Below are 26,009 nucleotides of genomic sequence, written 5' to 3'. Positions count from 1 at the left end.
AGCAAGAAATGGCTCAGCTGTTTAGAGCACTTGCTGTTTTCTCAGAAGACCCAGGTTTGATTCCAAGCATCCATATGGCAGCTCATGACTGGCTAGGCTATGTATAACTCTAGTTACAGGAAGCCAATCCTTTTTCTGGCCTTTATATAAAACATATACATAGCCTTATTTCATATTTGACCTTGACACTAACCATGTCGGGTATGTCAAATATTTTCATCTCTATATTAAGTTAGTTCAGAAAGTTTAGGTATTTTAGGTGAAGCTTACTGACTAGCTGGCCTTTGAAACAGTAAAGGTCAATGTTCATTTTTCTCTCTTCTGTTGATCACTTAAAAATGTCAAATTTCAGTTTTATTGTACTGTTTAATATAATTATAGATACAATATTTACAACACACAATAACTGCTTTGTTTTGAATGTTGTGTTTACTCCAAAAATCATGATGAAACTCAAATCCCAATGCCACAACTTTAACAGAGAATTATAGAGGTGATTCAGTCCTGAGGGATCTGCCCTTATGAATGGGATTAGCACTTGTGAGAGTTCTGTCACTTTAGCTGGATTAAGTAACACTTGAGATTGGAAAAGCACACCTATGAATGTGTCTGTGGTGGTGTTTCCAGAAACAATTGGATCATGAGGATTTTGACCTAATTAATGGATTAATCGCTTAATGGATGCACAATATGATGACATTATCACTGGTAGTACAGGAAATGTAGCTAGTTAGAAGTATGTCATTGGTGGCATGTGTTGGACTATACCTTGACCTAGTCCAAATTAATAAAAACTAAAGATGAAAAGAGAGATGTTTAGCGAAGATCTGTGGTGTTCCCTTTAATCCTAGCAGCAGAGGGGGGGTGAGGGAGAGGTGCACAGGGGGGCGGCTGGGCAGGGGAGGGATGGTAGAGAGGTAGGCGGATCTCTGAGTTCACAGCTAACCTGGTCTACAGAGGGAGTTTCAGTACAGCCAGGACTACACAAAGAAACCCTATCTCAAACCCCTGCTTTTCACTCTGTGTGTATGTGTTCCATTAGATTCCACAGAAATCTAAAATATTATTAGAAACACTGGAAATTTTATATTAAGAAAGATTGGTGCTAGAAGAAATGGATAGTTTGTAGATCAGTAAAGCAAGAAGAAGAAATAGAAAGGATACAAATCGGAAAGGAAGGAGTCTAAGTATATACCTGTTTTCAGATGACATCGGCCTGTGCTGTGAAGACCTTAAAGGGCCCTGGAGAGGGTTCATCAATTTAGAGCACTTGCTGCTCTTCTAGAGGACCCAGGTTGGATTCCTAGCCTCCACTAAGCGGCTTACGATTGTCCATAACCCCAATTCTGGGGATCAACACCCTTTTTCGGCTTCCAGGGGCCCCAGGCATGCACATAGTGCACAGACATACATACAGGCAAAACACCTATACACATGACAAAATGTAAACAAAATACACAAAAGACTTCAGTCTCTACTAAGAAACTTCCTAGAGCTAATAAACTTTCAGCCAAGCAGCAAGACTCAAAGCAACATTTAATACACACAGTAGCGTTTTTATACAACAGTACTGAATTTGCTGAGAAAGAAATTAGACAAAATACATCCCTCTGAACAGCTTCAAAAAGATATAATAAAATATCCAGGAATAAACCAAAACCAAAGAGGTGAAAGACCTTTACAATGAAAGCTTCAAGCCACTGAAGAAAGACATTAAGACGCTAAAATATGGAAAGGCGTCTCATGTTCATGTACTGGCAGAGTAATAGATAAAACAGCCACACTGGGCTGGTGGGTGCTCAGGGGGTGTAGGAGCTTGTTACAGAAGCCTGGCAGCCTGAGTTTGAGCTCAAAACCCTCATAAAGGGGGAAGGAGAAAAACGATCCACAAAGTTCTCATCTGACCACTACATATGCACAGTGGCATGTGCGTCCCCCACCGACAAGTTACAGTCAATACAAGCCAAACTTTTAAAAGCAAACGGTGATTTTGAACTACAGATTCAAGGTACTCTCCCACCAAAATTCCAACAACATTATTCACAGAACTAGAGAGACACAATCCTAAAGGTCATATGGAAGCAGTTGTTTGGGTTTTAATTTCAGAATTAGTCAAGCTGACAGTCAAAACCAGCCATCACAGGACCTGAAGAACTCTACATACTAATAATGAACTTGCTGAGAAAGAGACAAGAGAAAGGTCCCACTCATAATAGCTTTAACATTTTTATAAAAAATACCCAGGAATAAAACTAACCAAAATATCACAGAGCTACAATATAATTACTATCGATTCAGAATAGACAACGCAGGGAAGCCAGATGGGCGTTCATCAACAGATGAGTAACGGGCGTAATTGTTTTGTTTTGTTTTGTTTTTTGTTTTCCAGATGTAATGGAAAATAAAATCATGGCCTTTGCAGGTACATAAGTGGAGATCATTATGCTAAGTAAAATCAGCCAGGCTCAGAAAATGTTCAAGCCAGACATATCTGATCAGCTCAAGTTACGTTGCTTTTTAGTATTATTATATGCTGGAAATCAAATCTACCTAGTGGGGTTGTTGCTTAGATTAACAGAGTTGGCACATGTAGCCCTTGAAAAACTCAGCAGTAATTCACATTATCAAAGCTACTACTGCCATCAAGGAGAGGAGACATAGGGTTAAAATAGATGAGCTATAGTTTGCATATAGGACTGGCTTCAGTGGGGTATCACTGTAAGTCTGTGGACAGAATGAACGCATACTATTCATAACTAGGTTAAAGTACGTGCTTGTGATGGGCATGGTGGCTCACACTGTGATCCCAGTACTAGGGATGAGATAGAAGGATCATGGTTTGGGGGCCAATCTTAACTTTGGAGTGAAATTGTCTTAAGATAAGAAAAACAACGTTTAGGTTGTTGAATGTAGGTTGTCTAAATTTGAATATAGGGTCTGACACTAGGCATGTGACATTGCCTAATTTCTTTAAACTATATATGATGAGAGGAAATATTAATATTTACTTCATGTAAGTTTTTTGCAAAGGACTTGGAGAAAGAGGAAATACTGTGACTTTTAGAACTGTGTTCCTTCTGTTTCGTTGATAAAATACCACAACCAAAGCAACTCACAGAACAAAGTTTATTTTGGCCTACAGTTCCAGAAGGTGAAGCAGCAAGCAGGCATGTCAACTGGAGTAGGATGCTAAGAGCTCACATCCCACTCATCCATCCAACTACTTATCCACCTATCCATCTGCCCACCCATCCATCCATCCACCCACCCATCCATCCATCCACCCATCCATCCATCCACCCACTCATCCATCTATCCACCCACTCATCCATCCATCCATCCACCCACTCATCCATCCATCCATCCATCCATCCATCCACCCACTCATCTATCCATCCATGCATCCACTCATCTATCCATCCATCCACCCACTCATCCATTCATCCATCCACCCACTCATCCATCCATCCACCCACTCATCCATCCATCCACCCACTCATCTATCCATCCATCCACCCACTCATCTATCCATCCATCCACCCACTCATCTATCCATCCATCCACCCACTCATCTATCCATCCATGCATCCACCCATCCACCCACCCACCCATCTATCTATCCATCCACCCACCTATCCATCCATCCACCTATCCATCCATCCACCTATCCATCCATCCATCCATCCATCCATCCATTTGAGACAGGAGTCACAGCATAGCTCTAGATGGCTTAGAACTGACAGAGTCACCTGTCTCCCTCTTCCTCCTGAGTGCTAGGATAAAAGGTGTGTACCACCATACCCAGGAAGAGCTTGCATTTTTAAACATAAATGTAAAACAAAGAGCAGGACGTGGCAGGAAACTTCCGCTCTGAAAGCCCACCCCCACAACATACCTCCTCTAGCAAGGATGTCTCCCATCTGCTTGTTTGTCTCTAGCAACTAGACTTGAAGCTTCTTGAAGACAGGAGCCAGCAGTGTCTGCTGTCTACCTGAATGTCTAAAAATACAAGCAAAGCAATTCATTAATTTAAATGGAAGAAACCTGAATAGATAACTCAGGATAAACTGACCAAGGAGCTCACAGCTCCAGAAATTTTTCTTCCACTTTTAAATCACATTTTTATTATGACCAGTAGATAAGCAAAACAAACCAAATCTGACATTTAAAAAGTACACTATTAACCAAGTACTCCAGTTACAAAACAGGCTCCTAAAATCACACTTGAGTCCTGGGATTTTTAAAGTATTTCCTTCAAAGATTAAATGAACAAGTGGGGATGGAACTGGATAGGGTCACAACTCCCTATCTCCCACTCACACCTCTCTCTTCAACCATTTATACATTTGTTTTATGTAGTTTTGTTTGGGGGAAAAGTAAACCATGAAAACAAGCAAACAAATCTAATTTTCTATGTAAACTTTTTTCCTTGACAATTTCATACAGATCTACAATGAAACATGATCTCTCAATCCCCACCTCATTTCCCCTCCAATTCCACAGCCCAGCACACCCCCTCCCTACTTCACGTCTTTTTGCTTGTTTTTTGGTAGCCTGCTAAGTGCTGTTTGTGCTCCCCATATGTACAGGCATGCAGGGCTGCCCACCGCAGAGCGGGAGACATTTGGCTTTTGAAATCTTAAATTTCTCCACAGCACTTCATTCAATGCTACAGATCTGTCAGCCTGCTCTAGTGTCTGGCGCACTTAGGTGGTATGGTGTTGTTAAAGGGCACAGGCTTCATGTGTTGGTCACTGTCTCTATGTGATACTGGTTGACTTGTTTTCCTTAGTATATCTCAGCAAAACATGGAATGTATTTTATACTATTATGAGAATTACACAAACTGTGTAAAAGCATTTTGCTCACAGCAGGTACCAAATGATACTTTCTCTCCTTCACATACCATATTAAATTATTTTCAAGGTTGAATTCTAGTACTTTCCCTAATTTTAACCTCAGCTTGAACAAACTGATTCTCTCAGTAAACTTAAGGAGTTGGCTGGTATTTTGCTTCCTACAAATGCATCATAGACGTTATTTTAAGTTGACAAAGGTCTTTCTACAATCGTAATTCAGAGGAAGTACAAAATATATTGCTTATACCTCAAAGGTAAGCAATATACCCATTTTGATTTACATATGACCTTGAAATTGGCATAGATTTCAACAATGGGAAAAATGCCTAATAAACAGATGGATATGAAAACTCAGGTGCCAGAAGTCCACGAGCGGGTCACGTAGGAGGCTAAAATAGCCAGTTTTTGCTACTGGTTATCTGTTCCTACTAATAATTAAGCTTATTAAAGATAGAAGACAAATTCTGAAATATATGTTTACTCAGTCTTCAACAAGGCTTTATAAGTGTTCTATGTTCAAATAGTCTGGGTATCTTCTAAGATCAGTCACTATGCCCTGGCCATACATAGAGCATCTCTCTCTGCAGTTACAGCTAAGGGCCGCGGATCTGGTCCAGTGCAGAGCTAAGGGCCGCGGATCTGGTCCAGAGCAGAGCTAAGGGTTGCGGATCTGGTCCAGAGCAGAGCTAAGGGCCGCGGATCTGGTCCAGAGCAGAGCTAAGGGCCGCGGATCTGGTCCAGAGCAGAGCTAAGGGCCGCGGATCTGGTCCAGAGCAGAGCTAAGGGCCGCGGATCTTGTCCAGCGCAGAGCTAAGGGCCGCGGATCTGGTCCAGAGCAGAGCTAAGGGCCGCGGATCTGGTCCAGTGCAGAGCTAAGGGCCGCGGATCCGGTCCAGTGCAGAGCTAAGGGCCGCGGATCTGGTCCAGTGCAGAGCTAAGGGCCGCGGATCCGGTCCAGTGCAGAGCTAAGGGCCGCGGATCTGGTCCAGTGCAGAGCTAAGGGCCGCGGATCTGGTCCAGTGCAGAGCTAAGGGCCGCGGATCTGGTCCAGTGCAGAGCTAAGGGCCGCGGATCTGGTCCAGTGCAGAGCTAAGGGCCGCGGATCTGGTCCAGTGCAGAGCTAAGGGCCGCGGATCTGGTCCAGTGCAGAGCTAAGGGCCGTGGATCTGATCCAGTGCAGAACTAAGGAATGCGGATCTGGTCCAGTGCAGAGCTAAGGGCTGCGGATCTGATCCAGTGCAGAACTAAGGAATGCAGATCTGGTCTAGAGCAGAGCTAAGGAATATGGATCTGGTCCAGAGCAGAGCACCTGCCTAGCATGCACAAAGCCATGGGTTTTATCCCAAGCATTGGAAAAGAAAAGTTACTGCTGAAAAGTAACTCTGAAGTGTTGGGTTACAGCGATGGCTCTGTCTTTTAGTTTCTTCTCTCCATTCAGCACTCAGGAGAGGCAGGATTTCCAAATTAGGTCCCTGTGCTAGCACTCGGGCTGGGTCTGACTTCCTGGAATGCTCAGTAAGTACTCACTGACTCTCAGTCTTCGTTTCCTCAGGTATGTAGCTGATTGGCTTTACTATTCAACACACCACATTCACTTCTGTGGGCTCTGTCCTCCCTTCTCTGCCTTAGTCTTTCACTGGTAATTGGGCACATCTAACGTACCAGAACTCTACTTAACACTTTTTTTCCTGTTGCCTGCCCACAAGGCAAGCTCTCTTCTGCCGAGACAGCCCCATGGGTCATACAGTATACTGCTAGAATGATCCTATGAGATCTCACTCAGTGACCAGGTCCTCAAGGTCAGCCGTGAGTTGTAAAATGCAAGAGAACAATTTAGGTGACTGTCTCAGTCACTGTTCTAGTGCTGCAAAGAGACACCATGACCAAGGCAGCCCTGACAAAAGAAAGCACTTAACTGTGGGCTGGCTTACAGTTCCGGGAGTTTAGTCCATTATCAGAGTGGAGGGGAGCATGGCAGCGTGCAGGGCACTGCAGCAGTAACCGGGCTACATCCTGATACATGACAGGGGAGGGGAGAGGAAGGGAGAAACACTGGACCTCAGAGCCCACCACCCCAGTGACACGCCTCCCTCAACACCACCTCCTAACACTGTCATCCCGTGGAAGAGTTCTACTCCCTGATGACTAAGCACTCAGATACATGAGCCTATGGGGACCATTTTTACTCAAACCACCACAAAAAACAAACTCTATATTTATAATACAGATGCTTGCAATGTCCATTTATAAATGCTATCCTTTTACTTACTTAGATAGAGGACTAAAGATTCACACCAGAAGCTGTCTAAAAACTAAGTTAATTTGGTTTTAATCAACCCTTAAGTTTTAAAAGTTTATCTGTGCTTCGAATTGTGAACCGGGCCACGTACCACTCCGGATTCACAGTTAGAAATGCTTCCCTAGGCTCAGCACCTAGGGAGAGCCTAACAGTGAATACTGGGCTGGGCTTTCTTAACTGAGAGAAGGTTTTTGTTTTGTTTTGTTTTGTTTTTTTGAAGAAGGAAGAGCTACTAAGCTGTTACAATAGATTGGATTGAAAGGTTTCTGGTCAATCCCATTTTCCACATTATAAAACTATGTTAACTATACAAGTTTGGTTAAGCACACTGTAGTTAAACTGCTGAACTTATCAGTTCTAAATTCATAAGCTTGTATGACAAATATAAATTATTTAGTATTAACTTTTTAGCTATCGTATTTTTTTTTGGACCATAAGACGCACCTGACCATAAGATGTACCCAGTTTTTAGAGCAGAAAAACAGCAATTGGACCATAAGGCTCACCCTAATCCCCCACATACTTTTTGGGGGAAAGTGCATCTTATGGTTCAAAAATACGGTATCTACTGGTTATTAGCAGAGCTAATAAAGCAATTCTTTGATATGAGTTCCTTCATTGAGAAATAATTTTTTTATTAGCAAGTCCAAAAGAACATTCTATCCAATACATGACCAATTCAAGCGGATGCCGAACTCACAAACCTCAGACTCTCGTTCCTTAAATAGAACTGAAAGGGTAGCTTCTCCTCAGGAATTCTGAGCTTGTATTTGCTGGTTATCAACAAAAGGACTTAACAGACAATGGTCTTTAACTTTTTAACATACCAATACAGTTTTGATTTTAAGAGGACGTGCAAGTAACTTTATCAGTCTTATAACTGTAAGCCCAGGTCCTGTTAGAGCTCTTCTAGCAGACAAAATGAGACGCCATGGAAGTTAAGGTAACAATCACGGGACGTGGACACACAGGCTGGGTAGTGGCGTGGCTCTCTGCGCTTCCCTGACTGCAGTGATGACTTGACTGTAGGAAGATGATGCACAGAGCCCGTGCATGTTCATGGAGAGTGCCTAGGGATGGAGAAGCGGCGTGGCAGCAGGCCATTCAGAGAAGCTGCCGTAGTCCAAACTGCGCCATCTCTCCCCAGCTACCGCTGTAAGCCAAAGCTCCCATGAAGCTTAGCTCTGCCTAGCTCACGGTTTGGTTATGTCTTCCCCAGGAGAAACGGAGTGAGCAAACTGTCCACTGCTCGGCAGGTCAGGATCTGGTCGGTGATGCCTTCTCTAACCTATGCAGTGCTTCCTCCCTGGGCTTCCGCAGGGCGCAAGGCGCCTGGTTCTCCCTGATGAAAGTCTGCCCTCCTGCACACTTTCTGGGCTCTAGTGTTACTGCAGGACAAAGCACTCACACAGCACCAGCGGATCTGTGCTGGGACTCATGCGAGTTTTGCCTGTGAGCTTTGAGGAGAAGATAGCTGCAGCTCCAGAAAAGCTCTAACCCTGAGTCCGACATGAGATCTACGTTAGTGTAGTTTACAGACTGGGTAGAACCAGGCAAAGTCAGTTCATTCAAACTTCAAACCTATCAAACAGGAGTATTAGCATGGCTGATTTTTAAAGTAAATAGTAGTAGTAGTATTGTAATGTTTCCATTGTTCACCTTACATTGTGTAGATTATAGGGAAAAAAACTAAAAGGAAGCCTGTAAGCTTTTCTTTTCAACCATTAAACTTACTAGCTGTAAAAGCAACGTATTTTGGTGTCACTGTACAAACAAAAGAACGTGACCCTGAGCCGTATTTATACCTGATAATCCGTGTGATCAACTTCATACCTAAAACTGGTGGCTGCCCCTTTGGCTACACAGTTTTCCACGCAACAGAACCCTAATCACCCACAGGCAAAGGAAGCATAGCAGAAAGACATGTGCTTCCCATCGGAAAGGCGGACTAGGAGCACACAAACATACTTCTGTTTAGGTAGAACATACATTTCTGTGATATACTGTGCACACACACACACACACACACACACAAATGTAAGAAAATTCAATTTTATGTATAATTACAAAAAGTTACCTGGTACTCAGCATGGTTTTAAAACTTAATTAGAAAACAATTACAAATGGAAAGGGAATATATAACTGTACTTTCTATGTATACATCTGTGATTTTATGTGTGGGTATTTAAAAAAAAATCATTCCTTTCAAAGACTGTAATACTTGGAGTATTAGAGAGATGGCTAAGTGGTTAAGAGCACCGGCTGCTCCTGCAATTCCCAGTACCAACACAGAAGCTCACAATCTTTACTCCAGTTTCGAGGGGCCCAATGCCTTCTTTTGACTTTGTGGTACCCAATGAAAATGGTGCACATACACGTATCCAGGCATTTGCACACATATTAAAAACTAGCATTAAAAAAATTTAAAGGGATTAGAAGACTTTGCAGAACAAAATGATGGTACGTGTATTTGTCTCATACAAACTTTGATAAAGTTAGCAATATCTGGAAGACATGGAATGAAGCCAAAATAAGAGAAAAATAATAACTCTAATTGGATCAAACACATAAAAGTTCACGTTTATCAACAAATCACCATGATTCTTAGCCTTGAGATTTAGAGCACTGACTGCGCTGTTTTCCCCAACAAATCATAATGTATCATTTAACCTCAGTTTAAGCACAGCGCTGCTGCCTGCCATGGTGTCTCCTGACTGCAGCCGAGTGCTTAGGAAGCTGAGGCAGAAGACTGTTGTTGTTTTGAGGCCAGCCAGGAACACGCAGTGAGTGCAAAGGCAGCCTCTGCAAGCGTGAGGTGAGATCTAGTCTTGAGCAATTATATTTATGAGCACGTGTGTGTTCCTGCTTGAGTTTATGCTTTCCACCTGCCTGTAGGAAAAGTGGAGAGGTCAAAAGGAGGGCGTTAGATCCCTCAGAACTGGTGTGCAGACACTTCTGAGCTGCCATGTGGGTACTGCGAACAGAACCCAGGTCCCCTACAGGAGCAGTAAGCTCACTGAACCATTGAGGCATCTTTCCAACTACCATTACTTTATTTCTTAATATGAGTGCATTGTATTTTCTGTGTGACTTCAACAATAAAATATAGCAAATATTGCTGTTAATGTTATTTCCAGTGCCTTTTAAGGCATAGTTACTTACAGTGTCATGATAAAAAAAAATCACTTTAAATTATATACACACCCTTTCAGACCTCTGTGGGCTCCTGTGTACGTACGTGTACACACACACACACACACACACACACACACACACACAGTTTTAAAAAGTATCCCTCCATACATATATCCATGAAGCCTGGTTCCTTACAGGAAGTACTTGTCCAATTCCTAATAAACCTATTTATATAGATGCTCTTAGTAGTTATCTTTCTGTGTCTGTGTGCTGGCTAGTTTTTATGTCAACTTGGCATAAGCCATAAGAGGAAAGAAAGCTCAATAGAGAAAATACCTTCATCACACTGGACTGCAGAGAGGCAGGCAAGGCCACACCGGACTGCAGAGAGGCTGGTAGGTCATTTTCTTGGCTAATGAGTGATGAGGGGAGCTGTACCCACTATAGATGAAGCCACCCCTAGGCAGGTGGTCCTGTAGTCTGTAAGAAATCAGGTTGAACAAGTCAGGAGGAACACGGCGGTAATAAGAATCTTGTGTCTTTGCCTCGGTTCCTGCCCTGACTGTGGACTACAACTGTAAGCTGAAAGAAGGCCTTTCTCCCCAGAGCGTTTGGTTATAGTATTTATCACCGCACTAGAAACCCGAACTAGGACAGCTTGGTGGTCTACTTTTGCCTCCATAAAACAAATCACAGCACAATAAGGTATATATTTTCTCAACTCTATTTTCTGGCTAGAGTGTAATCTCCTTATGATCAAGGATTTGTTTATTTTATTCAGTGCTATATGGCAACAGCCAAGACTAGAGCCTGTAATAAAGGAATCTGTTGAATGAATGAATGAGACTAAAAACAGCAACCAATTTCTCTGGAGACATAAATGTACACTATAGCATGCAATTTTTGGACAGCCAAAACTAACCATGTTAACATTCGTTAAGGGATACTGAATTAGTCACCTGCTATCTGCACTTCACATATGTTGGCATGCACTTGATTCTCGTACACTTTAGGTCATATGTTCCTCAGAGTTGTCAGTAAGCACTGTAAAATCTGCAAAAGCAGCTTTCCTCCTTGCTGCCTCTGCACTTCTTGCTGTTTCTTCTTCTTCTTCCTCCTCCTCCTCTTCCTCCTCCTCCTTTGGCTAAATATTGTGTTAAATATTTGTTTGCTGTTTATATTCTCCACGAAGCAGGGCTCTTATCTGCCTTCCTTAGTGCCTTACTTTCCTTGCTTGTGTAAGTACGTGGCACATGGTACAAATGTGTCAGCACGTGTGCACTGGGGATGTGTGTGCACTCATGGTCTCATCATATAAAAGAATGGTCCAACTGTCCACATTCAGATTTGATGCTGGAAACAATCACTTGCTTTATTCATTCACCAATAAAACAAACAAAATAGTTTTTCATGCTTCACTTCATGGTAATGTAAGGTTGGTTTGATTTCACATATGCTATATATTATTGCACTAAATCAAATATTCACTTAAAAGATTAAATCTTAAATAGTCCTTACATTTTATTTTTTGTGCCAGCACCAGCATGTCAGAGGACTTGTGAGAGTCCACTCTGTCCTCCACTTGAGTTCAGGGATCACGCTCACGTTACCAGGCTTGGTGACAAGCACCTTTGCCAGGTGAGCCATGTCGATGGCTCTTCTATTATACTTCGGCACGCAGGTTTTGGACCAGACGGCTCAGTTGGTAAAGGCTCCAGCTGCGAAGCCTGATGACCTGAGTTCGCTCCCCAGGACCCACACGGTGAGGAGAGAGTACCAATTCCTGCCCACCTCATGGCACACACCCTCCACACACACAATAAACAAATACAGTCAACAAACAGCCCTACACTTACTCCTCACTCTTTTCTGAGTGAAAACTTATTACTTAACCAAAGTAAACTGATATACATTCTGTTAAATTCTTTAGCCAATGCTAAAACTACAAGGATAATAGAAGATATTTTCAAATTTTAGAACTTTGTGATTGTGAACTAAAAAACTGAGTTTTGAAAACATATTCTGAATGAAATATGTAACTCCAGGATACATATGTTTACTTCTCCGTTTTACTTTCCATAATACCAGAATATTATTGTACCAAGTATCAATCAAATTGAATATTCATTTTTTTCATTGATGGCCATTTTACTGCTATTTTATATAGATCCTAAGATTTTCAGCAAATAAAGTTCTTCGAATAGATGCAATTAAAGGCCCAGTCTTTTCTCCTGGCCCTTTCCTTCCACCTACTGAGTGCAGGGGCATTCCAGTGACTTGGAAGATGTGTGGGAGAAATCTGGCCTTTAGATCCCAGTTCTCCTTTGTGGTGGAAGGGAGAGAAAATAGGGCAAATATTTGCCCTTACCTAGGTGAGGATGCAGTATTTACCAACTATATATATTGATATTCTCGAGTGTCAAAAAGCTCTGCTTCTGAGGATGTTTCTCTGATGGAGGCAGCATGGCTCTGATAGAGTAGCCTTGGCCTATGGCTGTGATAATACACTCTGCCCCACAGCAACTTGGGGAGGAGGTGCTTATTGACTTACACTTCCAGGTCTCAGAGTCTACCACTAAGAAGTCAGGGCAGGAACTGAAAGCAGAAATTATGGCAGAATGCTGCTTGCTGGCTCATTCCTAGCTTTCTTATGCAGCTTAGGATCACCTGTCTAGGGATGGTGCTGCCCACAGTGGGCGGGAAAATCAGTAAGACAATCCTCCACAGATATGCCCACAGGCCAGTTGGGTTGAGACATCAGGTATTTCTTCTCAGATGACTGTAGGAGATGTCAAGTTGATAACTTAAGTAGGACAACTACCTTCCTAAGTTGGGCCTCTGGATTAAATTTACTTCTCGCATTTCTCTTGTTGCAGCCAACCTTCATACTAACAGAACAGTTCAGCTTACACACCTTTCCTGGAGTCCATGCCACCCATGGGAATCTCCACCATCCTCATACTGGCAGATGCAGTGGCCACTTTCCTGGTGACCTTTTTCCTACTCAGCTCTAGGAGTTCAAGTCCCTTGCCAAGCCAGTGTCTTTGTCTTTTGTTCCTTGCCATTCCTTTCAAGCTTGCCCCTCTTCAACTGCATACTGGGGAGTCTCTGACAACAGCAGCATTACTTCCCTTGTGTCTCCCAGGCCTGGCACTCTTGACTAAGGGCCGGCAGACCTGTATGTTGTTGTGACGTGGTGCTAGGGCTGGCTAGCTTTACTCAACAGTTACTTAAATTTAGGATGTAACATGACTTGATATACTTTATACTCAGCTTTATGGCACAATCACAGCTCTAGGAAAATGGTCAGTATTACAGCCTCAGTTTATATATAAGAAGATTCAGCTGTACTGTACTATAGAGGTAATGGTGGCTTACTGTCTTTCTTGAGGCATTAGAAACCTCGCTCCCACAAGGATTAGGGAAACACCTCATCTAATCCTGTTCAAAGTGTCTTTTGTGCTATAATTCACACTCCATACAAATTTAATTGGAGAAAATCCTCAATCTCCATGAATAGGGACTCAGAATTAAGTTTTTGGAGTATAGTATCTTCATTAAATATAGATAGGTTATGGCTTTATGATTAACTGAAATTAAAAAAAAAACTGAAATTAAAAAAAAAAACCTAACACACTAAGGAACACACCTACATATAAAAAATATTAAACAGCTTTGCAATGAGATTTATCCAGTAGCTTATGAGCCAGTGTACCAAGGAACTAAGCAGCTCAGTTTAGATCCTTTCTTTCACTTCTCTTGTTACCTTTCTGTTTGTACAAGGAACCAGAGTACAAGCTCTTTAGGTTAGGGTGTAATGTGTGTGCTGTTTGTTCGTTGTCAAACAGAACAATCTCTTGCCTCTATACTGCACTATAGTTTAGAAAGCATTTTATTTTTTTTCTTTTAGCAGAAAGGAGATTTCACCATGTGGCTGGCCATCAGGCCCTCAGGTTTGGTGGGCCTTTTTATGGTTTATGTTTATCAACATCAGGAGCATTGCCAAGCTTGCGGCTAAGCACCTCCCCGGGTTCCCATCAACTGTTCTGTAGGCTCTCTTGGTAGGTTCGACCGCTTGGATATAGTCTGAGGGGACCTCAAGGGCTCATGTGCTGGGAATTCATTCTCCTCGTGGTGATGGAGGGAGCAGCCACACTCCTATGGTGCTGTCTGCTGGAAAGCCCACCCTAGAGCTAAGCAAAAGCCTCCGCAATGATCCTGGACATTCAGAACTGTTGAGCTGATAAAAACTTCGTTTCTTTAGTATTGCCCAGACTCAGCGACTTTTTCTCACAAAAACAGAAAAGCAGACTGGCACATGGATGCTTACAAAGAACCATTTCCCAGTTGTAGGCTGTTTCACTAAAAAGAAAAGGTTTGGGGATGCTTCTTGAGGGCCAGCTTTGCCAATCAAGTGTGTGGTAGCTACGGCAAATTTTGTACTGGAAACTAGTAATGTACTAACGCAGGCTTTTGTAAAATACGCTGGTTAAACTCTATTCTGTGAAGTATGCTTGTCAATTCTTTTCTAGCCAGTGCTTTTAAAACACCTTAACGGTGGCCACAGGCTCCACCTCACAAGAGGTGAGCTATCATAATGAAATGTAACGTCACTCGAGTACTGCTGCAAATACTCTGCAGCTGTAGTTTCTAAGTGATAGTTTTGCGGGAGGGAGGGGCTGGGAAGCTGCTCACTGAGTGGGAGTGCTTGCTGCGCATGCTTGAGGAACAGAGCTCTAGTCCACCAGCTCCATCTCCATGTAAAGCCAGGTGTGGCCAGCCACACAGAAATGCCTGTCGTCCCAGAGCTGGGGTGATGGGTGGATCAGAGAAAAAGAGGATGGGTAGGCTTGCGGCCCAGCCAATCTCATTCAAGATGGTGAGCTCTGGGGTCAATAAGATGCCCTGTCTCAAGAAAATAAAGCAAACGGCGGCGGAGCAGGTTGTCAGACACCTTCTCTGGCCTCTTGCACGCACACACACACACACACAGAGAGGCACATGAGACCACAGATAAATGTGTGCACACACCATTCACCACATATTGATAGGTCTTTTAACATCCTGTTAGTAACTGAGGATGAAATGCCATCTCATAAGCTGAAAAGACTGGCTAAACACATCCATTAGTGTATTATAGCAGAAAAACTACATGATCACTAGCTGACACTGTAAAATTTAATCATTTAAGAATATATTTACACCCTATAAGAAGGCCATCAAGGCTGGCGGATCTGGACCCAGCCTTGCACAAACTACTGTACCAACAAAGGGCAATGCATGCAGTAAACCGAGACGTCCTACTCAGATCTGGCCAATGGACAGCACATTCTCCACGGTTGTGAGGAGAGCGGGGACTGAGTCTGACATGAACTTTGGTGCCCCCTATATGACCACTTTCCCTTGGTGGGGAGGCCTGGAGGCACTCAGAGGAGGGAGTGGATGGAGCAAACTCCACAAAGCTCCAAGCACTTTACATATATACAGATGTGCACATGCACACATATGGTGGATGAATATTAATCTGCTCCAGCAGCAATGCTTGAAAAAGGTCATTATTTTTGTAAGTGCCCATGGTACTGCCCAGTGAAGGGCTGGACGTCCCCTTAGAGCGTTCATACAACTCACAGGTTAGGAGGGATGTGGTGAGCCTGACGGCAACAAGCAGAGCAACGCTTTGTAACAGCACCAGGTCCTCAGCACATGGCGTCCTCCGGGCTCTGCCTGGCGGCCATCACTCACTGTGGTTGTGCTAATTGGTGGGCTGCATTCTTTGAGTTCTAAAGCTGTTTTTCTATTCTTCCTGCACAGCCCTCAACAATTTACATTTCTGTAAATTTACATTTACTTAATGACTTTTTTTAGGGGCTAATACTTCATTGCATTGACCTTTCCTGATGTACCACTAGTTACTGTTGTTCCTTTATTTAAAGTTAAGGTTATGTGTGGTCTTTTACATAAAAACATTATATTGCTATTTTAACTATTGTTTGCTGACTATTTAGTTTGTTTTCCACATAGCTTCCATTTTGAAGCTTTGGAAGTTAAACAACTTGCCCAGGAGTTATCAGAGACCATGTTTCAGCTTAAGCATTGCTTCCCACACACCTGGCGAAATGCTTCACTTAAAAGTCATTGAAAGACCAATTATGGATCACAAGGACAACTCTATAAGGTAACAGCTCCTCTTGATTTGAATGCTCATGGTTGTGTTTCAACAGTTGGACAAAGTCACACAAAGAAACTGACAGAATGACTGGTAAAGGGCGAGTGTTGTTACGACTTGTGTCTGGATTCAAGGGTCAAAAAGATAATAAAGCTGGTGGGGAAACCAGGTGATCATGGACGGTGTGAAGGACAGTCCAAAATCAGGCAAAGCTGCAGACTTAATCCCTGGCCCCATCTCCACACATGCCACGTCCGGCCCCCCCCCCCCCCCCCCGCCCCTTCAGACAGCCCTGGCTGTCCTGGCAATCACTAGAGATCGATCAGGCTGTCTTGGGACTCGGAGTTTCACCTGCCCCCGCCATCTGCACCCTGGGACCACAGGTGTGTTCCGTCATCAGCAACTGCTGTTAATTTCTAATTTGGGCTCAGAAAATCATAAGAAGCACTGTGACCTTAAGAGCAGCTTTACTTCCACTTGGCCCGGCTCTGACTTAACATAGAATTAGCATGCACCGAAATGAGTGTCATCACAGGATTTTATGCCTCTTCTCTGTTTTCTCTGCTGGACAGCTTTTAATTTCCTGCAATTCAATTTCCCAATTCTTGCTGTTTTGTTTTTCCTGGTCATTGCAGTCCTTTCCAGAAAGCCCATGACTCTATTTTCAAGTGTTTCCTCTGTGAGTTAAGGTCTTTGACCTATTCTGAATTTGATTTTTATATAGGGTGAGAAATAGGAACCTAGTTTCCTTCTTCAGCATGTGAGCATCCAGTCTTTGGCACCGTTTGCTGAAGGAGCTATCTCTTCCCCAATGGGTCTCTGTTGAAAATCAGGTGGTGGCGCAGAAAAACCCCACTTATCTCTGCATATCATGTCAATCACGCATTGTCATTTGTTTCTTTGTGAAGCAGATGTTACACACATGCACGCATGCACAATCTGGTCTGGGTCTGCTTCATAGTCCCTAGAATTCCCTGGGAGACTGCTCTAAGGAGGCAACGCTTGGCGGGTGTACCACAGGTGCTGCTGCTTTTGGGGAGCAGACAGGCTCAAGGCTGAGCTGATCACGCACTGGTTACGCACAATCCTCATGCACTATGTTTTGAACCCATCATGATCATGTTTTGAGCTTCCCTAAGAACCCACAAGGCTTGGGTTCTGAGAGCCGAACACATAACACGGTCCCAGAGGGGCACACCTGAGGAGGGCAAGGAGTCCCACGTCTTCCTCTGCATCTCACTCTCTGCATCTCTTCCATCTGGCTATTCATCCACACCCATTTTAGTACTTTTTACAACAAACTGTTGAGTTTAGGTAAGGTATTACCCTGACTTCTGCGATCAATTAGGAGTAAATTAATTGCCCCTGAGGGGAGAGTCATGGACTCTTGATTTATTAGGATATCCGTCAAAAAGGGTGGTGACAACTGCTGACTGCAACTGGCATCTGAAGTGAACAGCAGTCTGGAACAAGCCCTGACCTATGGGTGTGATGCTATCTCCAGTTAGGTCATGTCAACAGTGAATCAGGGTTCATCAGACCGGATTGTCCTCACCACCTTTTTTTTTTTTTTTTTTTTTTTTTTGGTTTTTCGAGACAGGGTTTCTCTGTGTAGCCTTGGCCATCCTGGACTCACTTTGTAGACCAGGCTGGTCTTGAACTCACAGCGATCCGCCTGCCTCTGCCTCCCGAGTGCTGGGATTAAAGGCGTGCGCCACCACGCCCAGCTCTCACCACCTTTTTGCTGCTAACTAAACCAGGGGAGGGCAGTGACTGGTTTAGAACGTTGAGTTTTCGCCTGGCGTTTGCAGCACCCCGACCTTTCCCCAGCTTACTCTGACTCTGCTCTTTCCTGCAGTCCTCATGTGTGGTGGGTGGGCTGAGCCATGCCACCATGGACGTTGTAAATCTCCATTACCTCAGAATGTGACTGTCCTGAAATCAGTTTGTAAAGATGTAATTAAGGTCAAATGAGGTCACAGGGTGAATCATCATCCCAAGCACCTGGTGTCTTTGTAAGCATTAGTACAGTTAAGCAGAGGGAAAACCACCCAAGAGGACAGGTCTTGGGAAGAAGCGAACACTGACGACATCATTTTCAGTGGCTGGGGACTGCTCAGCAGATGGTTGTGGCTCATGCCGGGCAGCAGTGTGGCACACGCTCTAGGAATCGTTCTGCTGCGCTGGTCCTTACTCCCTTACAATGTACTGTAGGAGGAGGAACCGAGCAAAGGCTCAAAGGCTTTAATGGTCCACACTAGAAGTGTATTGCCAGTTTACGCTCAGGAGCATGAGCAGCCCTGTTGCTCTGATCGGCCCTCAGCACTTCCATCAAGTCTGCTAAGGTCTAAAGACTAAGGCCCTGCACATTTGCCAGAGTTAGCCTTACTCTTAGCATTTTGTAACGTGTCACTCTGAGCTCAAGGTTCTTATGTGTATTTGAGGTAAGGAGCTCAGGGTTAGTCATTTATAAAATCAACCAGACTGCCAGCGAGTTCTGCTCTCACACTGCAGTATGCGCCGCCAGTATGCAGTATGCGCCGCCAGTATGCAGTACGTGCCCCCAGTATGTAGTATGTGCCGCCAGTATGCAGTATGTGCCCCCAGTATGCAGTATGCGCCGCCAGTATGCAGCATGTGCCCCCAGTATGCAGTATGTGCCGCCAGCATGCAGTATGTGCCCCCAGTATGCAGCATGCGCCGCCAGTATGCAGTGCGCACCCTTTCTTTTTCTAGTGCCCTCTCAGGTTCCTGGGAGACCCTACCTTCCTTGCCAAGGCCTTCGCTACGGCATTCCAGATCGCTCATCAGCTTAGTGTTACTTTTTCCCAGGTTAGACTTGTACAAATTTTGCAATTACTCCTATAGAAGACAGCATTAGCGAATAAAAGTGAAAGGAGCCGACTGGGGGGGGGGGGGGGGGGGGGGGGGGGGGAAGGAAGGCCCGCCACAATGTAACCCAGGCTGTCATTTTCTTTAGTAGCCTAGGTTACCCTCAAATGTGTGGAAATCCTTCTGACTCAGCTGCCCAAGTGCTGGGGTTAGGGACACGTGGCTCAATATCTAGCTCCAAGTAGTGACTTTGACAATTAAACAAAACCAAAAACCAAAAACCAAAAGCAACTTCCTCCAGATCAAACTTTGAACGGAATGTAGCGTAGACACCGTGTACTGACCAAGGTCCTGTAGGGTCTCAGTTCCTACCAGCTTATGGTCTCTAAGATGAAGAAACATATGCATGTCCCACACTGGCAGGTAGAGCTTCAGGCTCTCAGTATTTCAGAGCACAAGACCCAGAGAGGAGCAAAGGGACGAGGTGTGCCCTTGGCCTCAACCTAAGGCTTGTTCTGGAAGAGTACTACATGATAAGGATTACGGACACGGCTACGAAGCAGGCTAGAAACATAGTCTTTACTCCAGGTAACCACGCGTCCACATTTACTACTCTGAAAAAAGAGGAGTGGGGGTGGGGAGCAACTAACAGTCTATGTTACAGACTGGAAAGAGGGTGGACCATGACAGAAAAAGGAGGCAAAAGCGACAAAACCAAATGCAGAGAAGGCTGGAGCTAGATTATGTTAGCTCGAATGGCCATTTGGGTTTTATTTTATATATGCGCACACACACAACATACACACACACACATTCGTGCGCAGGCAAAAGGTACAGGAGGGTTTTTAAAAAACTAAGGAACATGACTGAATAAAGAAATTCAAATGACGGTTGGCAGGAGTGTTGGGGAACATAAAATGTAGCTATGGCTATGTTCTAGAAGAGGAAGGTTACAGAGGGGTAGGAGTGAGCTGGTGCAAGGCAGCAGAATTCCAAACCCACTACTGAAGAGTTCACAGTTCACCCTGCTGAGATGGAAGCAGAGAGAGAAGACCCTACAGGAGTCTCCGGCCCTATTCCTCCACCGTGGTAGACAGTTACTATCTGGGGAACTCAGGAGCATACAGGGAGCAAGCCCAGGAAGGAGGAGGAGGAGCCAGTCATCCTTTTCAGACAGCTAAATTTGAGACACTTGTCCTTTTTATTTCTTGCCATAGCAAACATGCCAGTATTATATACCCACTTTTGTTTAAAGAAGGACTTCCCTTCTATAAATGTATACAAAAACCATCCTTTTCTTAATTATGCATTTTCCCCTCAATCCAAGTGAAAATTTTTCTGAGGTGCACACACAAAAAAATTAGTACATATTTCAAAAGCACACAAATACACTCAACAGTATGGACTATTTTTCAAGCAAAAGTAACAAAATTATTAAACCTCTTCGGTACAAAAACAAAACAAAACAAACAAAAAAGACCAAAGCCAAAAACAGGACAAAACAAAACAAAAACCCAACCCAGCAAATGGGTGAATATGATCATTATCAACAATTGCTATGAAGCTTTTTTGTTGTTTTTAAGACAGGCCTTATGAGTATGTACTCCAGGCTGGCCTCAAACTCAGGTTGATTCTCCTGCCCCAGTCTCTACACTAATAGGATTACAACAAATGTCACCATGTCTGACTTTGAAAATTAAGTAGTTTTGTTTTGACAAGGTCAGTGTGTGTGTGTGTGTGTGTGTGTGTGCGCGCGCGCGCGTGAACTTTCTCCCTAGCTGGCCTGCAACTCGCTATGCGGTCCAGGCTGGCCTAGAACTCAGAGACAGGCCGTCTCGCCTTCCCAAGTGCTAGATATAAAGACCAGTGAAATTATGCCCCCGAAAAAAAGGTTTTGATGCAACAGGACAGACGACTTAAAAATGTTATCAAGGGCTTACATCATCATGTTGAACCCGTAACAAGTCGTAGGCCATTTAATACCTATGACCTAGGTAATAAATGCTACCGACTTATAATAGACTCAACACATGGAACAGAAGTTATACATGCGAACATTTGTCTGAAGCAAGTTCTTCGGAGCACTGAACTTTTTCTAGCATCCCTATGCCACACATTTATAAGAAATGTTCTGGGGCTGGAGAGATGGCTCAGCGCTTAAGAACACTGGCTTCTCTTCCAGAGGGCGCAGGTTCAAGTCCTACCACTCACATAGCAGCTGACAACTCTAACTCAAATTCCAGTGGATTAGATAGTGGAGTCCACTCCCTCACACAGACATACATATATGTGTTTATAAGCAAAAAATACACAGACATATGTAAATATATAAATGTATATAAAAATAAATGAATTTTTAAAAATCCTAGGGGGAAAAAAAGAAAAATGTTCTTATCTTACCCAGTAAAACCCAAGCACAAAGCTGGGTGTGGTGGCACACGCCTTTAATCCCAGCACTCAGGAGGCAGAGGCAGGCAGATCTCTTTTGAGTTCCAGACCAGCCTGATCTACAAAGTGAGTCTAGCACAGCCCGGGTTGTTACACAAAGGAATCCTCTTTCCAAAACCAAAACACTAAGCATAACATAACTCTCAGACCTTCCCCCAGTGGGAGCAGCTCTTTTCGTTTTAACAAAACTGAGTTTTTAAAGTTAATATAGGTAAGAGGAGTAATGAATTACAAGTATTTGACGTTACTTACTTTTGAGTGTTTTTTGTGTTTTCCATACAGGGTTTCTCTGTGTAGCCCTGGCTGTCCTGGACTCTGTAAACCAGGCTGGCCTCGAACTCACAGAGATTCGCCTGCCTCTGCCTCCTGAGTGCTGGGATTAAAGGCGCGCGCCACCGCGCCCACGATATTACTCATTAATGTGACAATGCTACTATACACATATTATGGTCTCCAAATAATCTGCAGCCAGATTAAAGAGATCTGTATTGTATGCACTCGCGCGCATAAACTGCGTATACCTAGCGGTACACCCTCTCTCAAAGCACTACCTTAGGGCAGTCAACGTTAACTTGAGAGGCAGAGAAAGCAGAAGAGGCAGGAAGGAACTGTTGGGGGAGGGGCCACATAGGGCTGTGTTGTTTCTTCTCGAATTTTCCTGAAGTGAAACAACAAAACACAAAACGGTGAAATAGAGTATTTAATACTAAAATAAACCCTTTTTCTACTGGCTACAACAGTACCTGTTGGCATTTTAAACAAATTTACATATCTGCTATGTCAAAATACTTTACGTTTAAAATCATGACAAAGTTATATTTTATTTCACAGTTGGCCTTTATTTTTTTTTTTCCTGTAATTTGCCTCTAGGTTTATGATAAATCAAAGCTATATATAATGATTGATGGGGTGGGGGCGGGAAGAAGGTAATTTTATAAGACAGCAAAAATTTTATTTACTTCAAATTAATAGTAATCCACATGAATAAATTCTATGACTCAAACAGAAATAACAATACGTTACGAAAGTTGTAACTTCAAAACACAGAGGCTTTTTAGTAAGTTTAGTAATCATAAAGCATGAAGTTTATGGCTGTCCAAACGGATAAAGTAAGAGTACAGTATGGTAACGAAAACGAATTTCACTTTCAGGGATAGTACTGTTTTGGAGAGCAAAGCGTCCCTCCCCTGAAGTTTCCACCAGAGTCACAGTATTTTCAAAAGGTGGGTGGGCCAGCTGGTCACTAAGGTTTACAAAGGGCGCGCCGGCAGGAACTAAATAAAGTGCCATAAACATGGCTCGGCTAGATTAAGAACACCGGGTATAGTGCCTTAAAAAGATTTCCCCCCTTCCTCTCTCCAGGTTTAGACCGAAAGGGGGGAAAAAAAAAAATCATGAAGAGGAAGGGGTGAGGTGGGGGGGGGGCGCAGAGGGGAACTCACTTCTCAGGAGGTGACGGCGACGTGCGGCGGGCGCTAGGGAGTGCGCACCCAAGCGCGGCGGGCTGCGGGGCCGCGGGAGGAGCGGAGCACCGCAGTGGCCGCGCCGGCAGGTAGTGGCAGCCCCGGGGACGGTGTGCAGGAGGTGCTCGGGGGCGGGGTGACCGACACAAACACAAACACGCCGAGCGTCCCCCGGGTGGGCGGACCCACGCCGCCCCGCCATTCCCCGCCCCTGCACCCGGGGCCGCGCTCGGACCCCAGGGCCGCAGCTCCCGGCGTGGCGGCGGTCGGTGGAGGCCGCAGAGGCCCCCGGCTTCCCGGGAGTCGCCACAAGGCAGCAGCGCCGCACCTCCGCGAGAGCCGGCGGGACGCTCGGCGGAACCCCGGGGAGGCTCGCCGGCAGCGCCGCGCCGCTCGCCGTCGGCCGGCGTGCAGGGAGCGCCCCGTCCGTTCGGCCGAGCTAAACTCGCCACCTTCTGCCGCCGCCTACCGCGAAGTCGGAGCGACGGGGGTCACGGCGGGGGTCAGAGGGTAAAGGTCTTGCTCCCAGCAGCCTCCGCGGTGGATACGTCGCCATCTTGGATCCGCGGGACAAGAAAATTCATGCGGTGAGTTTTTGGCAAATTTTCGGAAGTCTGGCAGCGGGGCGCGCGGCGGGGGAGGCGGATTGAGGGCCCCCGCAAGGCGGGGGAATGCCTCGGGGCTAGTCCGGTCGCGCCCGGGGCCCACGGGTAGCGTTCCGGCCCGCCGCTTCCCGTTGCTTTTGTCTCGGCTCCAATCGAGAGAGGGAGAGCGGAGCGGGCGGGGAGGGGGGTGGCGGCGCTGGAGGGAGGGAGGGGGTGTGTGGCGGGGTGGACAGGACGTAAAGCGTCGCCGTGCTCGGGCCGCCGCCGCCGCCGCAGCTGCTCCTCCGGAGCCTAGGCCGGGTCCCGGCCGCCCGCGACGGGGCTTTCCCCCGCACTCCGCTCCCCCGGCTCCCGCCGCCGGAGCAACCACTGCCGCCTTGCTGCTTCCTGGGGTAGAAGAGAAGGCGGCAGCGGCAGCATCCGAGGAGCCCCGGCCTCTTCAGACGGCTCTGCCACGTTCCCAGCCGCGGCGGCTGCTGCTGGTCCTTGAATCTTCCCAGTCTCGCACTACACGCGCATCATCCGCCACTTGTGTGGTTTTTTGTTTTGTTTTGTTTTGTTTGTGTAAGATGGGGACATCGGACTGGCTAAGGGGCCTCAGGAGCCTCCAGGCCCTGAGATACCGAAGGGCCTTGCAAGGTGGATGGAGCAGCAGAGCAGCTACGATGCTGCTTCTGCCACCGTTCGCGGAGAGGGAAGCTTCCCCGGCGGTGTAGAGACTTGAGTTCGGATGGTCCTGGGGCGGCGGAGGAACCTGAGACACTTGTGTCTGAAGTTGCAAGCCCTGGTTTCTGTTTCCGCCGGGGCCTCTCTACCTTTTGCTGTCTTAGGTCTTAACTTGAAAGTTTCATAGATGAAATAAGTTGGGTTCAAAGAAACCCGGTAGCTCTTAATGAGGTACTGTTTGTGCAGGAGAAAGCTTATAATTCTTGTTATCTGTAGGCCCTTAGGGAAAGCTAGTTGTAGTTTTCTTTTGTAAAATTATTTCTAAGATTTTGTTATTTGCATTTACTGTAGAACCCATTAGTATATTATTACCTCAAAAAAATCACTTACATACAAGTACCACTTTCATGGGAATCCTAGGAGACACCTCCACTTTTCAACATCTGGAAAACCAAGATTAAGAGTGTTTTGTTTCATTTTCGTAAAATTGGTGCTCAAAGATTTCTCTTTAATCATCTGGACAGTTCCTAATAAAACACAATAAGATGATCCTTAGACTCTTGGCAAATGGTAGGAGGTAAGATACTAAGTTAACCAGATCTTTTCACAAGGAAGGACATAGTTAATGTTCAAAACCGAACACATTTTCTGTTATTTTCCATAGTGAGAAGATTTAGAAATCGTGTCCCTACTGATTTCCCTTCCCAAACAGATAAGTGGGGCTTAATTTATATGGTGAGAGTGGGATAGAAATTCACAAGTGTATACTTTCATCACAAGTTTATGTTTGGGAGTACTTGGTATATTTGACAGCAGTTCCTTCCCAAACGTCAATGGATTCGCCTTTTGCAATTTCGTAAGGTAATTTTACCCCAGGTTGGAAGTGTTGTTTAAAAATCCAGTACAGTGAAATGATTGTTTACATTTAGTTATTTGCCTTTGTTCACGTTTTGTCTTTGCTATATTTCTTAATGGTCCAAGATCATTAATAAGAACTGTATGCTTTGCTCTGTATCTAGTTTTTGATGTTGTTATCTTAAAGCTGAAGGAAAAGTTCAGAATGCACAGAAAGACACTTTCTTCCACTTTTCACTTTTGCTGACTTTACAAAGACCCTTAATTTTAAAGAGGAACCTTTTCATTTTTAAAAATGATTTTTTGTAAGTAGTTTTTAATTCTAGACCAGAAATTTAAAAAGTCTATTTCCCTTCTTTTTCATTCCTGCTAGTGCTTTATTAATACCCAGAAGTTAAGGTAGCCCATGTGTTGTCAGAGCACTTTGGTTCTGAAGATACAGTGTGGAGACACCTGTAACCTTTTCAGATGCTGGAGGCTGAGCATCTGAGCATCACCTGCACACTAGCACAACAGTCTATGCAGCCCTTGAAAAAGTTTTCTAGAATGCTTAAAAAGAATTTTGTATGATGAAAAATGAAGCAAATTGATACCTGTGAGTAGTTTGTATCCCATTTATCTGAGAACTATCTGATTTTGAATGTGAAATAAAACCCCCAAAAATATACTCCGTAAAAATAC

The 26,009-nt window shown here is 44.6% G+C and overlaps 1 protein-coding gene across 4 annotated transcripts in view; it reads left to right on the top strand.

Moving 5' to 3' along the window:
- The first annotated feature begins 23,622 nt into the window (after positions 1-23,622).
- The window catches only part of Cnot2 (CCR4-NOT transcription complex subunit 2), a 93,890-nt gene continuing 91,503 nt past the window's right edge, over positions 23,623-26,009 (top strand). For 2 of the 4 annotated variants that reach the window (XM_051139735.1, XM_051139730.1), the window contains exon 1: positions 23,623-23,789. Coding sequence is in view for 2 of the 4 variants with exons in the window: in XM_051139734.1 (XP_050995691.1) it covers positions 23,785-23,789 (5 nt within the window). In the remaining 2 variants the exon portion in view is untranslated. The remainder of the gene's footprint in view (positions 23,790-26,009) is intronic. The other 2 variants (XM_051139734.1, XM_051139729.1) reach the window with 2 other exon arrangements.

The sequence above is a fragment of the Acomys russatus genome, chromosome 31 (assembly GCF_903995435.1).
Source record: "Acomys russatus chromosome 31, mAcoRus1.1, whole genome shotgun sequence".
NCBI lineage: Eukaryota > Metazoa > Chordata > Mammalia > Rodentia > Muridae > Acomys > Acomys russatus.
The sequence above is the reverse complement of the archived record's forward strand: the minus strand, read 5'-3'. Positions and strand labels throughout refer to the sequence as shown.